The 16,267-nt window shown below is 45.2% G+C and overlaps 1 protein-coding gene across 3 annotated transcripts in view; it reads left to right on the top strand.

Annotated features, from left to right (window-relative positions):
- Positions 1–16,267, top strand: part of LOC124113712 (telomere length regulation protein TEL2 homolog) — an 80,363-nt gene that overhangs the window by 6,311 nt on the left and 57,785 nt on the right. For all 3 annotated transcript variants that reach the window (XM_048392093.1, XM_048392094.1, XM_048392095.1), the window contains exons 4-6: positions 2,318–2,465; positions 5,479–5,581; positions 10,403–10,471. In XM_048392093.1, coding sequence (XP_048248050.1) covers positions 2,318–2,465; positions 5,479–5,581; positions 10,403–10,471 — 320 coding nt within the window. The remainder of the gene's footprint in view (positions 1–2,317; positions 2,466–5,478; positions 5,582–10,402; positions 10,472–16,267) is intronic.

Raw genomic sequence — 16,267 nt, 5'->3', positions numbered from 1 at the left:
GTATCAGGATACAGACAATGATGTTAGCCATGTATCAGGATACAGATGATGTTAGCCTTGTATCAGGATACAGATGATGTTAGCCATGTATCAGGATACAGATGAAGTTAGCCTTGTATCAGGATACAGACAATGATGTAAGCCATGTATCAGGATACAGACAATGATGTTAGCCTTGTATCAGGATACAGACAATGATGTTAGCCATGTATCAGGATACAGACAATGTGTTAGACATGTATCAGGATACAGATAATGATGTAAGCCATGTATCAGGATACAGATGATGGTAGATATGTATCAGGATACAGACAATGATGTAAGCCATGTATCAGGATACAGACAATGATGTAAGCCATGTATCAGGATACAGACAATGATGTAAGCCATGTATCAGGATACAGATGATGTTAGCCATGTATCAGGATACAGATGATGGTAGATATGTATCAGGATACAGACAATGATGTAAGCCATGTATCAGGATACAGACAATGATTTAAGCCATGTATCAGGATACAGATGATGTTAGACATGTATCAGGATACAGACAATGATGTAAGCCATGTATCAGGATACAGACAATGATGTAAGCCATGTATCAGGATACAGATGATGTTAGCCATGTATCAGGATACAGATGATGTTAGATATGTATCAGGATACAGATAATGATGTTAGCCATGTATCAGGATACAGATAATGATGTTAGACATGTATCAGGATACCGATGATGTTAGATAGTATCAGGATACAGATGATGTTAGATAGTATCAGGATACAGATGATGTTAGCTATGTATCAGGATACAGGCAATGATGTTAGCCATGTATCAGGATACAGACAATGATGTTAGCCTTGTATCAGGATACAGACAATGATGTTAGATAGTATCAGGATACAGACAATGATGTTAGCCTTGTATCAGGATACAGACAATGATGTTAGATAGTATCAGGATACAGATGATGTTAGCTATGTATCAGGATACAGGCAATGATGTTAGCCATGTATCAGGATACAGACAATGATGTTAGCCTTGTATCAGGATACAGACAATGATGTTAGCCATGTATCAGGATACAGACAATGATGTTAGATAGTATCAGGATACAGATGATGTTAGCCATGTATCAGGATACAGACAATGATGTTAACCATGTATCAGGATACAGATAATGATGTTAGCCATGTATCAGGATACAGACAATGATGTTAGCCATGTATCAGGATACAGATGATGTTAGATATGTATCAGGATACAGATAATGATGTTAGCCATGTATCAGGATACAGATAATGATGTTAGACATGTATCAGGATACCGATGATGTTAGATAGTATCAGGATACAGACAATGATGTTAGCTATGTATCAGGATACAGATGATGTTAGATAGTATCAGGATACAGATAATGATGTTAGATAGTATCAGGATACAGATGATGTTAGCCTTGTATCAGGATACAGACAATGATGTTAGCCTTGTATCAGGATACAGACAATGATGTTAGCCATGTATCAGGATACAGACAATGATGTTAGATAGTATCAGGATACAGATGATGTTAGCCATGTATCAGGATACAGACAATGATGTTAACCATGTATCAGGATACAGATAATGATGTTAGCCATGTATCAGGATACAGATAATGATGTTAGACATGTATCAGGATACAGATGATGTTAGATAGTATCAGGATACAGACAATGATGTTAGCTATGTATCAGGATACAGATGATGTTAGCTATGTATCAGGATACAGGCAATGATGTTAGCCATGTATCAGGATACAGACAATGATGTTAGCCATGTATCAGGATACAGATGATGTTAGATATGTATCAGGATACAGATAATGATGTTAGCCATGTATCAGAATACAGACAATGATGTTAGCCATGTATCAGGATACATGTGTTCTTGCAATATGCAACCAACTCCTTATAAAGATAAAAGAAAGTTATTTTGTTAATACTTTCAAACCAAAATTAAATGGCCTTTAATAATTGAATTAATTTATGCAATTATTGTACATTTTACTGCCACTACAATACCTATTTCGTTATGTGTTGTACGCCTGCCCCACACAAAGTTATGCGTCTTATTGTGATGTCACAAAGTTAGATTTCACTTATGTGTTAGAGTGCACAGTGATGTTAAAACAGCGTAACAGTATAACTGTACTCTTGAAAATCACATTCATGAAACTGGTTGAGTAAATTATACAGCTCATCTTTGGACTTTTGCATTTTATTTATATATCAAGTATTATCGCTTTGACTTGATAACATATAAAAATATACACTGCAGATCGTGTATGGGGATGCTTGCTGCCACAGCTGTACACGAAAGTACACTCAGATTATGTCTGGTGTCGGATATGTGAGAGAGTCATCACCGGGGTGCCAACACGATGTTTAGAAAGTGTGCTCACACCCTTCCTGAAACAACTACCGTGGTATGTATGACACCCTTCCTGAAACAACTACCTTGGTATGTACGACACACTCTCTGAAACAACTACCTTGGTATGTATGACAGACTCCATGAAACAACTTCCTTGGTATGTATGACACCCTTCCTGAAACAACTACCTTGGTGTGTATGACACCCTTCCTGAAACAACTACCTTGGTATGTATGACACCCTTCCTGAAACAACTACCTTGGTGTGTATGACACCCTTCCTGAAACAACTACCTTGGTATGTATGACACCCTCCCTGAAACAACTACCTTGGTATGTATGACCCCTTCCTGAAACAACTACCTTGGTATGGATGACACCCTCCCTGAAACAACTACCTTGGTATGTATGACACCCTTCCTGAAATAACTACCTTGGTATGTATGACACCCTCCCTGAAACAAATACCTTGGTATGTATGACACACTCTCTGAAACAACTACCTTTGTATGTATGACACCCTTCCTGAAACAACTACCTTGGTATGTATGACAGACTCCATGAAACAACTACCTTGGTATGTATGACACCCTTCCTGAAACAACTACCTTGGTGTGTATGACACCCTCCCTGAAACAACTACCTTGGTATGTATGACACCCTTCCTGAAACAACTACCTTGGTATGTATGACACCCTCCCTGAAACAACTACCTTGGTATGTATGACACCCTTCCTGAAACAACTACCTTGGTATGTATGACACCCTCCCTGAAACAACTACCTTGGTATGTACGACACCCTCTCTGAAACAACTACCTTGGTGTGTATGACACCCTTCCTGAAACAACTACCTTGGTATGTATGACACCCTTTCTGAAACAACTACCTTGGTGTGTATGACACCCTTCCTGAAACAACTACCTTGGTATGTATGACACCCTCCCTGAAACAACTACCTTGGTATGTATGACCCCTTCCTGAAACAACTACCTTGGTATGTATGACACCCTCCCTGAAACAACTACCTTGGTATGTATGACACCCTTCCTGAAATAACTACCTTGGTATGTATGACACCCTCCCTGAAACAAATACCTTGGTATGTATGACACACTCTCTGAAACAACTACCTTTGTATGTATGACACCCTTCCTGAAACAACTACCTTGGTATGTATGACAGACTCCATGAAACAACTACCTTGGTATGTATGACACCCTTCCTGAAACAACTACCTTGGTGTGTATGACACCCTCCCTGAAACAACTACCTTGGTATGTATGACACCCTTCCTGAAACAACTACCTTGGTATGTATGACACCCTCCCTGAAACAACTACCTTGGTATGTATGACACCCTTCCTGAAACAACTACCTTGGTATGTATGACACCCTCCCTGAAACAAATACCTTGGTATGTATGACACACTCTCTGAAACAACTACCTTGGTATGTATGACACCCTTCCTGAAACAACTACCTTGGTATGTATGACAGACTCCATGAAACAACTACCTTGGTATGTATGACACCCTTCCTGAAACAACTACCTTGGTGTGTATGACACCCTCCCTGAAACAACTACCTTGGTATGTATGACACCCTTCCTGAAACAACTACCTTGGTATGTATGACACCCTCCCTGAAACAACTACCTTGGTATGTATGACACCCTTCCTGAAACAACTACCTTGGTATGTTTGACACCCTCCCTGAAACAAATACCTTGGTATGTATGACACCCTTCCTGAAACAACTACCTTGGTATGTATGACATCCTTCCTGAAACAACTACCTTGGTGTGTATGACACCCTTCCTGAAACAACTACCTTGGTATGTATGACACCCTCCATGAAACAACTACCTTGGTATGTATGACACCCTCCCTGAAACAACTACCTTGGTATGTGCTCACACCCTTTCTGAAACAACTACCTTGGTATGTATGACACCCTTCCTGAAACAACTACCTTGGTATGTATGACACCCTCCCTGAAACAACTACCTTGGTATGTATGACACCCTTCCTGAAACAACTACCTTGGTATGTTTGACACCCTCCCTGAAACAAATACCTTGGTATGTATGACACCCTTCCTGAAACAACTACCTTGGTATGTATGACATCCTTCCTGAAACAACTACCTTGGTGTGTATGACACCCTTCCTGAAACAACTACCTTGGTATGTATGACACCCTCCCTGAAACAACTACCTTGGTATGTATGACACCCTCCCTGAAACAACTACCTTGGTATGTGCTCACACCCTTTCTGAAACAACTACCTTGGTATGTATGACACCCTTCCTGAAACAACTACCTTGGTGTGTATGACACCCTTCCTGAAACAACTACCTTGGTATGTATGACACCCTTCCTGAAACAACTACCTTGGTATGTATGACACCCTCCCTGAAACAACTACCTTGGTATGTATGACAGACTCCATGAATCAACTACCTTGATATGTATGACACCCTCCCTGAAACAACTACCTTGGTATGGATGACACCAAGCCACCCTTTACATAAAATAAATGTCACAAATAGCAAGTCTACTTTTGGTCAGACGTATTATTTTCCAGCCATATTTTATTTGTGTTTTACAGTAGCTATGAAACCATAAAAATAATAATTAATGATTTAATGTTAATGCATCTGTGTGTGAAAACAATTCAGTGAACAGATCTATGTAATACAACTCGGTGAATAGATCCTTATCAATTAACTTTGTCCTTTTGACTTCTGTGAATAAGACTTAAAGCTCAAACATGTCACTGTCCATTGCATTCATTGGGCAAACAGCCTGCTTAATGCACGCAATGGGCAGTTGCACAGATTGGGTGGAACATATACTGGTAAGCAGTAATTGATACACAATATTCCATATTTTCTGTGGTCTGACAATATTGCTGAGGTGACTCCCTGGGGAATATGAGAATCACTGCTGTGAATCAAGGCACATTTAGAACCAACGCACTAGCATGACGAGACACCACCAGGTATGTTATGGCCTGTAGTATAGAAGATGAATTGTTTTTGTGCATTGTGTTATCATTACAGGTATGGTTTGGCTGGGAGGTTCCTTGGTGACAGCGTTGTGAAGAACCACACCATACAGAACTTGCTGTGTACAAAGCTACTTTTTCACAGACACTTCAGCCAGGTATGTCCATGCATCACCAACCTTCCTACACTTCAGCCAGGTATGTCCTTGCATCACCAACCTTCCTACACTTCAGCCAGGTATGTCCTTGCATCACCAACCTTCCTACACTTCAGCCAGGTATGTCCTTGCATCACCAACCTTCCTACACTTCAGCCATGTATGTCCTTGCATCACCAACCTTCCTACACTTCAGCCAGGTATGTCAATGCATCACCAACCTTGCTACACTTTAGCCAGGTATGTCCATGCATCACCAACCTTCCTACACTTCAGCCATGTATGTCCATGCATCACCAACCTTCCTACACTTCAGCCAGGTATGTCCTTGCATCACCAACCTTCCTACACTTCAGCCATGTATGTCCTTGCATCACCAACCTTCCTACACTTCAGCCAGGTATGTCCATGCATCACCAACCTTCCTACACTTCAGCCAGGTATGTCCATGCATCACCAACCTTCCTACACTTCAGCCAGGTATGTCAATGCATCACCAACCTTCCTACACTTCAGCCATGTATGTCTTTGCATCACCAACCTTCCTACATTTCAGCCAGGTATGTCCATGCATCACCAACCTTCCTACACTTCAGCCAGGTATGTCCATGCATCACCAACCTTCCTCCACTTCAGCCAGGTATGTCCTTGCATCACCAACCTTCCTACACTTCAGCCATGTATGTCCTTGCATCACCAACCTTCCTACACTTTAGCCAGGTATGTCCATGCATCACCAACCTTGCTTAACTTTAGCCAGGTATGTCCATGCATCACCAACCTTCCTACACTTTAGCCAGGTATGTCCTTGCATCACCAACCTTCCTACACTTCAGCCATGTATGTCCTTGCATCACCAACCTTCCTACACTTCAGCCATGTATGTCCTTGCATCACCAACCTTCCTACACTTCAGCCAGGTATGTCCATGCATCACCAACCTTCCTACACTTCAGCCATGTATGTCCTTGCATCACCAACCTTCCTACACTTCAGCCAGGTATGTCAATGCATCACCAACCTTGCTACACTTTAGCCAGGTATGTCCATGCATCACCAACCTTCCTACACTTCAGCCAGGTATGTCCATGCATCACCAACCTTCCTACACTTCAGCCATGTATGTCCTTGCATCACCAACCTTCCTACACTTTAGCCATGTATGTCCATGCATCACCAACCTTCCTACACTTCAGCCAGGTATGTCCTTGCATCACCGACCTTCCTACACTTCAGCCATGTATGTCCATGCATCACCAACCTTTCTACACTTCAGCCATGTATGTCCTTGCATCACCAACCTTCCTACACTTCAGCCAGGTATGTCCATGCATCACCAACCTTCCTACACTTCAGCCAGGTATGTCCTTGCATCACCAACCTTCCTACACTTCAGCCAGGTATGTCCATGCATCACCAACCTTCCTACACTTCAGCCATGTATGTCCTTGCATCACCAACCTTCCTCCACTTCAGCCAGGTATGTCCTTGCATCACCAACCTTCCTACACTTCAGCCAGGTATGTCCATGCATCACCAACCTTGCTACACTTTAGCCAGGTATGTCCATGCATCACCAACCTTCCTACACTTCAACCAGGTATGTCCTTGCATCATCAACCTTCCTACACTTCAGCCATGTATGTCCTTGCATCACCAACCTTCCTACACTTCAGCCATGTATGTCCTTGCATCACCAACCTTCCTACACTTCAGCCATGTATGTCCATGCATAACCAAAAACCTTCCTACACTTCAGCCATGTATGTCCATGCATCACAAATCTTCCTACACTTCAGCCAGATATGTCCATGCATCACCAACCTTCCTACACTTCAGTCAGGTATGTCCATGCATCACCAACCTTCCTACACTTCAGCCATGTATGTCCATGCATCACCAACCTTCCTTCACTTCAGCCATGTATGTCCATGCATCACCAACCTTCCTACACTTCAGCCAGATATGTCCATGCATCACCAACCTTCCTACACTTCAGCCAGGTATGTCCATGCATCACCAACCTTCCTACACTTCAGTCAGGTATGTCCATGCATCATCAACCTTCCTACACTTCAGCCAGGTATGTCCATGCATCACCAACCTTCCTACACTTTTAGCCATGTATGTCCTTGCATCACCAATCTCCTACACTTTAGCCATGTATGTCCATGCGTAACCAAAAACCTTCCTACACTTCAGCCATGTATGTCTTTGCATCACCAACCTTCCTGCACTTCAGCCAGGTATGTCCATGCATCACCAACCTTCCTACACTTCAGCCATGTATGTCCATGCATAACCAAAAACCTTCCTCCACTTCAGCCAGGTATGTCCTTGCATCACCAACCTTCCCACACTTCAGCCAGGTATGTCCATGCATCACCAACCTTCCTACACTTCAGCCAGGTATGTCCTTCCATCACCAACTTCCCTACACTTCAGCCATGTATGTCCTTGCATCACCAACCTTCCTACACTTCAGCCAGGTATGTCCATGCATCACCAACCTTCCTACACTTCAGCCATGTATGTCCATGCATCACCAACCTTCCTACACTTCAGCCAGGTATCTCCATGCATCACCAACCTTCCTACACTACACCCATACTTTAAAACTGACACTTCAGCCGTCTGTCACTATAGTTACATCCATACTTTAACACAAACACTTCAGCCATCTGTCACTATAGTTACACCCATACTTTAACACCAACACTGCAGCCGTCTGTCACTATAGTTACACCCATACTTTAACACCGACATTTCAGCCATCTGTCACTATAGTTACACCCATACTTTAACACCGACACTTCAGCCGTCTGTCACTATAGTTACACCCATACTTTTACACCGACACTTCAGCGGTCTGTCACTATAGTTACATCCATACTTTAACTCAGACACTTCAGCCATCTCTCACTATAGTTACACCCATACTTTAACACCGACACTTCAGCGGTCTGTCACTATAGTTACATCCATACTTTAACACCAACACTTCAGCCGTCTGTCACTATAGTTACACACATACTTTAACACCGACACTTCAGCGGTCTGTCACTATAGTTACACCAATACTTTTACACCGACACTTCAGCGGTCTGTCACTATAGTTACACCCATACTTTAACACCGACATTTCAGCCATCTGTCACTATAGTTACACCCATACTTTAACACCGACATTTCAGCCATCTGTCACTATAGTTACACCCATACTTTAACACCGACACTTCAGCCGTCTGTCACTATAGTTACACCCATACTTTTACACCGACACTTCAGCGGTCTGTCACTATAGTTACATCCATACTTTAACTCAGACACTTCAGCCATCTCTCACTATAGTTACACCCATACTTTAACACCGACACTTCAGCGGTCTGTCACTATAGTTACACACATACTTTAACACCAACACTTCAGCCGTCTGTCACTATAGTTACACACATACTTTAACACCGACACTTCAGCCGTCTGTCACTATAGTTACACCAATACTTTTACACCGACACTTCAGCGGTCTGTCACTATAGTTACACCCATACTTTAACACCGACATTTCAGCCATCTGTCACTATAGTTACACCCATACTTTAACACCGACACTTCAGCCGTCTGTCACTATAGTTACACCCATACTTTTACACCGACACTTCAGCGGTCTGTCACTATAGTTACATCCATACTTTAACTCAGACACTTCAGCCATCTCTCACTATAGTTACACCCATACTTTAACACCGACACTTCAGCGATCTGTCACTATAGTTACATCCATACTTTAACTCTGACACTTCAGCCATCTGTCACTATAGTTACACCCATACTTTAACACCGACACTTCAGCGGTCTGTCACTATAGTTACACACATACTTTAACAGCAACACTTCAGCCGTCTGTCACTATAGTTACACACATACTTTAACACCGACACTTCAGCCGTCTGTCACTATAGTTACACCCATACTTTAACACCAACACTTCAGCCGTCTGTCACTATAGTTACACACATACTTTAACACCGACACTTCAGCCGTCTGTCACTATAGTTACACCCATACTTTAACACCAACACTTCAGCCGTCTGTCACTATAGTTACACCCATACTTTAACTCCGACACTTCAGCCATCTCTCACTTTAGTTATACCCATACTTTAACACCGACACTTCAGCGGTCTGTCACTATAGTTACATCCATACTTTAACTCTGACACTTCAGCCATCTGTCACAATAGTTACACCCATGTTTTAACACCGACACTTCAGCGGTCTGTCACTATAGTTACACACATACTTTAACACCAACACTTCAGCCGTCTGTCACTATAGTTACACACATACTTTAACACCGACACTTCAGCCGTCTGTCACTATAGTTACACCCATACTTTAACACCGACACTTCAGCGGTCTGTCACTATAGTTACACACATACTTTAACACCGACACTTCAGCGGTCTGTCACTATAGTTACACACATACTTTAACTCCGACACTTCAGCCGTCTGTCACTATAGTTACACCCATACTTTAACATCAACATTTCAGCCATCTGTCACCATAGTTACACCCATACTTTAACACTGACACTTCAGCGGTCTGTCACTATAGTTACACCCATACTTTAACTCCGACACTTCAGCCGTCTGTCACTATAGTTACACACATACTTTAACACTGACACTTCAGCGGTCTGTCACTATAGTTACACCCATACTTTAACTCCGACACTTCAGCCGTCTGTCACTATAGTTACACACATACTTTAACACCGACACTTCAGCGGTATTATGATGAGTCTCCATTTTTCAGATTCTTGTTGTGCAGAATATCATTGGTTACCTGGCAACTTCACATACAAGACGGAAACTTTATTTGAAGGTATGTACTTGTAATGTTCTAAGGGATATTGGCAGAATGAATGAGAAGTATTTTCAAGACAATACCTACAAATCTCAGTCAACAGCTACAAGGTAGATTAAGATTTGAGGATGCTATAAATATGGGATGTTTGTTGACATTGTTCTAAATATGGCAGTTTATTTCTGGATTTTTGGGCATACTAGTTCAGTGTATCATTGCTCATGATAGTCAACCGCCACTGCCTCTAGGAGTCAGCTTTAGTTGATTACTGAGAGTACGGACTTGGACAAGACAAACAAGAAGGTATACAGAAGAATAATTTTAATCTTGGCAGCAGCATTTCCAGGAAATTTAAGAAATCATGGGTGTGGAAAATATCCCTTTGTATACATGCAAGCATTCCCAGCAATAATCGTCCTGATAGTGGGGAGTCCCCACTAATGAGGCTTCACATGCCATTGTGTGGAAGATAATTCATTTGATGATCTCATTGACAATTCAATATTCTTAATGTCTCCTTGTCTCACTGCATAAATAGTTTAGTCAAAGCAAAAGATGTTTCTTCATCTGTGGTACTTTGGTAAAGTACCAATTATATTTGAGTCATAAATCATAAGTCTCTGCCATGGTCATCTGTTAGTCAGTATTATCTCATCTTACATTAAAATAACCTAAAAATCTTTTTTCCATTACTTGCTTCTAATTGGTCAAGGAGCAGGCAGTTATTATCCATGCTCATGTAGTCCGGCCATGTAACCCGCTAAGTAGCCCAGCCATGTAACATGCTCATGTAGCCCGGCCATGTAACCCACTAAGTAGCCCAGCCATGTAACACGCTCATGTAGTCCGGCCATGTAACCCACTAAATAGCCCAGCCATGTAACATGCTCATGTAGCCCGGCCATGTAACACACTCATGTAGCCCGGCCATGTAACACACTCATGTAGCCCCCTCATGTAACATGCTCATGTACCCCGCTCATGTAACTCGCTCATGTAACCCTCTCATGTAACCCGCTCATGAAGCCTGGCCATGTAACACGCTCATGTAGCCCGGCCATGTAACACACTCATGTAGCCCGGCCATGTAACACACTCATGTAGCCCACTCATGTAACCCGCTCATGTAACACGCTCATGTAGCCTGGCCATGTAACACGCTCATGTAGCCCGGCCATTTAACACGCTCATGTAGCCCGGCCATGTAACACACTCATGTAGCCCAGCCATGTAACACGCTCATGTAGCCTGGCCATGTAACACGCTCATGTAACCCGCTCATGTAACACGCTCATGTAGCCTGGCCATGTAACACGCTCATGTACCCCGCTCATGTAACCCGCTCATGTAACACGCTCATGTAGCCTGGCCATGTAACATGCTCATGTAGCCCAGCCATGTAACACGCTCATGTAGCCCGGCCATGTAAAACGCTCATGTAGCCCGGCCATGTAACACACTCATGTAGCCCACTCATGTAACCCGCTCATGTTACACGCTCATGTTACACGCTCATGTACCCCGCTCATGTAACGCACTCATGTAGCCTGGCCATGTACCCCGCTCATGTAACCCGCTCATGTTACACGCTCATGTTAGACGCTCATGTACCCCGCTCATGTTACTCGCTCATGTAACCCGCTCATGTAGCCTGGCCATGTAACACGCTCATGTAGCCCGGCCATGAAACACGCTCATGTAACCTGGCCTTGTAACACACTCATGTAACCTGCTTAGTAGCCCAGTCATGTAACCGGTTCGTTTACTCGCTCATGAAGCCCGGGCCATGTAACACGCTCATGTAGCCCGCTCATGTAACACGCTCATGTAGCCCTCTAGGTAGCCTGGCCATGTAACACGCTCATGTAGCCCAGCCATGTAACCGGCTCATGTAGCCTGCTTATGTAGCCCACTCATGTAGCCCGGCCATGTAGCCCACTCATGTAGCCTGGCCATGTAGCCCACTCATGTAGCCCGGCCATGTAGCCCACTCATGTAGCCCGGCCATGTAGCCCACTCATGTAGCCTGGCCATGTAGCCCACTCATGTAGCCCGGCCATGTAGCCCACTCATCTAACAAGCTCATGTAACACGCTCATGTAGCCTGGCCATGTAACACGCCCATGTAGCCTGGCCATGTAACACACTCATGTAGCCGGCCATGTAACACGCTCATGTAGCCCGGCCATGTAACACACTCATGTAGCCCACTCATGTAACCCGCTCATGTAACACGCTCATGTAGCCTGGCCATGAAACACGCTCATGTAGTCCGGCCATGTAACACACTCATGTAGCCCGGCCATGTAACACACTCATGTAGCCCGGCCATGTAACACGCTCATGTAGCCTGGCCATGTAACATGCTCATGTAGCCTGGCCATGTAACACGCTCATGTAGCCTGGCTATGTAACACACTCATGTAGCCCGGCCATGTAACACACTCATGTAGCCTGGCCATGTTACCCGCTCATGTAGCCTGGCCATGTAACACGCTCATGTAGCCCGGCCATGTAACACGCTCATTTACCCCGCTCATGTAACTCACTCATGTAACCCGCTCATGTAGCCTGGCCATGAAACACGCTCATATAGCCCGCTCATGTAACTCACTCCTGAAGCCCAGCCATGTAACACGCTCTTGTAGCCCAACCATGTAATTCACTCATGTAGCCTGGCCATGTTACCCGCTAGGTAGCCCGGCCATGTAACACGCTCATGTAGCCCGCTCATGTAACTCACTCCTGAAGCCCAGCCATGTAACACGCTCTTGTAGCCCGGCCATGTAACACACTCATGTAGCCCACTCATGTAACACGCTCATGTAGCCTGGCCATGTAACACGCTCATGTAGCCTGGCCATGTAACACACTCATGTAGCCCGGCCATGTAACACGCTCGTGTAGCCCGGCCATGTAAGACGCTCATGTAGCCCGGCCATGTAACACACTCATGTAGCCCAGCCATGTAACACACTCATGTAGCTTGGCCATGTAACACGCTCATGTAGCTCGGCCATGTAACACACTCATGTAGCCCGGCCATGTAACACACTCATGAAGCCCGCTCATGTAACATGTTCATGTAACACGCTCATGTAGCCTGGCCATGTAAGACGCTCATGTAGCCCGCTCATGTAACATGTTCATGTAACACGCTCATGTAGCCCGGCCATGTAACACACTCATGTAGCCCAGCCATGTAACACGCTCATGTAGCCCGCTCATGTAACATGTTCATGTAACACGCTCATGTAGCCTGGCCATGTAACACACTCATGTAGCCCAGCCATGTAACACACTCATGAAGCCCGCTCATGTAACATGTTCATGTAACACGCTCATGTAGCCTGGCCATGTTACACACTCATGTAGCCCAGCCATGTAACACGCTCATGTAGCCCGGCCATGTAACACACTCATGTAGCCCGGCCATTTAACACGCTCATGTAGCCTGGCCATGTAAGACGCTCATGTAGCCCGGCCATGTAACACACTCACGTAGCCCAGCCATGTAACACACTCATATAGCTTGGCCATGTAACACGCTCATGTAGCTCGGCCATGTAACACACTCATGTAGCCCGGCCATGTAACACACTCATGAAGCCCGCTCATGTAACATGTTCATGTAACACGCTCATGTAGCCTGGCCATGAAACACGCTCATGTAGCCCGCTCATGTAACTCACTCATGAAGCCCGGCCATGTAACACGCTCATGTAGCCCGGCCGGGCCATGTAACACGCTCATGTAGCCTTGCCATGTAATTCGCTCATGTAGCCTGGCTATAAAACACGCTTATGTAGCCCGCTCATGTAACTCGCCTATGAAGCCTGGCCATGTCACACGCTCATGTAGCCCGGCCATGTAACACGCTCATGTAGCCCGGCCATGTAACACACTCATTTACCCCGCTCATGTAATTCACTCATGTAACCCGCTCATGTAACTCACTCATGTAGCCCGCTCATGTAACTCACTCATGAAGCCTGGCCATGTAACACGCTCATGTAGCCCGGCCATGTAATTCGCTCATGTAGCCTGACCATGTAACCCGCTAGGTAGCCTGGCCATGTAACCCGCTCATGTAACCTGGCCATGTAACACGCTCATGTAGCCCGGCCATGTAACACACACATGTAGCCCGGCCATGTAACACACTCATGTAGCCTGGCCATGTAACATGCTCATGTAGCCTGGCCATGTAACACGCTGATGTAGCCTAGCCATGTAACTCGCTCATGAAGCCCGGCCATGTAACACACACATGTAGCCCGGCCATGTAACACACTCATGTACCCCGCTCATGTAACATGCTCATGTAACACGCTCATGTACCCCGCTAATGTAACATGCTCATGTAACCCGCTCATGTAGCCTGGCCATGAAACACGCTCATGTAGCCCGCTCATGTAACTCGCTCATGAAGCCCGGCCATGTAACACGCTCATGTAGCCCGGCCATGTAATTCGCTCATGTAGCCCGGCCATGTAACACGCTCATGTAGCCTGGCCATGTAACACGCTCATGTAGCCCGGCCATGTAACACACTCATGTAGCCTGGCCATGTAACACGCTCATGTAGCCCTGCCATGTAACACACTCATGTAGCCAGGCCATGTAACACACTCATGTAGCCCACTCATGTAACCTGCTCATGTAACACGCTCATGTAGCCTGGCCATGTAACACGCTCATGTAGCCTGGCCATGTAACACATTCATGTAACACTCATGTAGCCCAGTCATGTAACACTCTCATGTAACACGCTCATGTAGCCTGGCCATGTAACACGCTCATATAGCCCACTCATGTTACTCACTCATGTAGCCCGCTCATGTAACTAACTCATGAAGCCTGGCCATGTAACACGCTCATGTAGCCCGGCCATGTAACACACTCATGTAGCCTGGCCATGTAACACGCTCCTGTAGCCTGGCCATGTAACACGCTGATGTAGCCCGGCCATGTAACACACTCATGTAGCCCAGCCATGTAACACACTCACGTAGCCCAGCCATGTAACACGCTCATGTAGCCCGGCCATGTAACACACACATGTAGCCCGGCCATGTAACACGCTCATGTAGCTCGGCCATGTAACACACTCATGTAGCCCGGCCATGTAACACACTCATGAAGCCCGCTCATGTAACATGTTCATGTAACACGCTCATGTAGCCTGGCCATGAAACACGCTCATGTAGCCCGCTCATGTAACTCACTCATGAAGCCCGGCCATGTAACACGCTCATGTAGCCCGGCCGGGCCATGTAACACGCTCATGTAGCCTTGCCATGTAATTCGCTCATGTAGCCTGGCTATAAAACACGTTTATGTAGCCCGCTCATGTAACTCGCCTATGAAGCCTGGCCATGTAACACGCTCATGTAGCCCGGCCATGTAACACGCTCATGTAGCCCGGCCATGTAACACACTCATTTACCCCGCTCATGTAATTCACTCATGTAACCCGCTCATGTAACTCACTCATGTAGCCCGCTCATGTAACTCACTCATGAAGCCTGGCCATGTAACACGCTCATGTAGCCCGGCCATGTAATTCGCTCATGTAGCCTGACCATGTAACCCGCTAGGTAGCCTGGCCATGTAACCCGCTCATGTAACCTGGCCATGTAACACGCTCATGTAGCCCGGCCATGTAACACACACATGTAGCCCGGCCATGTAACACACTCATGTAGCCTGGCCATGTAACATGCTCATGTAGCCTGGCCATGTAACACGCTGATGTAGCCTAGCCATGTAACTCGCTCATGAAGCCCGGCCATGTAACACACACATGTAGCC

This window comes from Haliotis rufescens, unplaced genomic scaffold (genome assembly GCF_023055435.1).
Source record: "Haliotis rufescens isolate VD_foot unplaced genomic scaffold, xgHalRufe1.0.p SCAF_11, whole genome shotgun sequence".
Lineage (NCBI taxonomy): Eukaryota > Metazoa > Mollusca > Gastropoda > Lepetellida > Haliotidae > Haliotis > Haliotis rufescens.
Note: the sequence above shows the minus strand (reverse complement) of the source record. Positions and strands in the feature narration are given on the sequence as shown.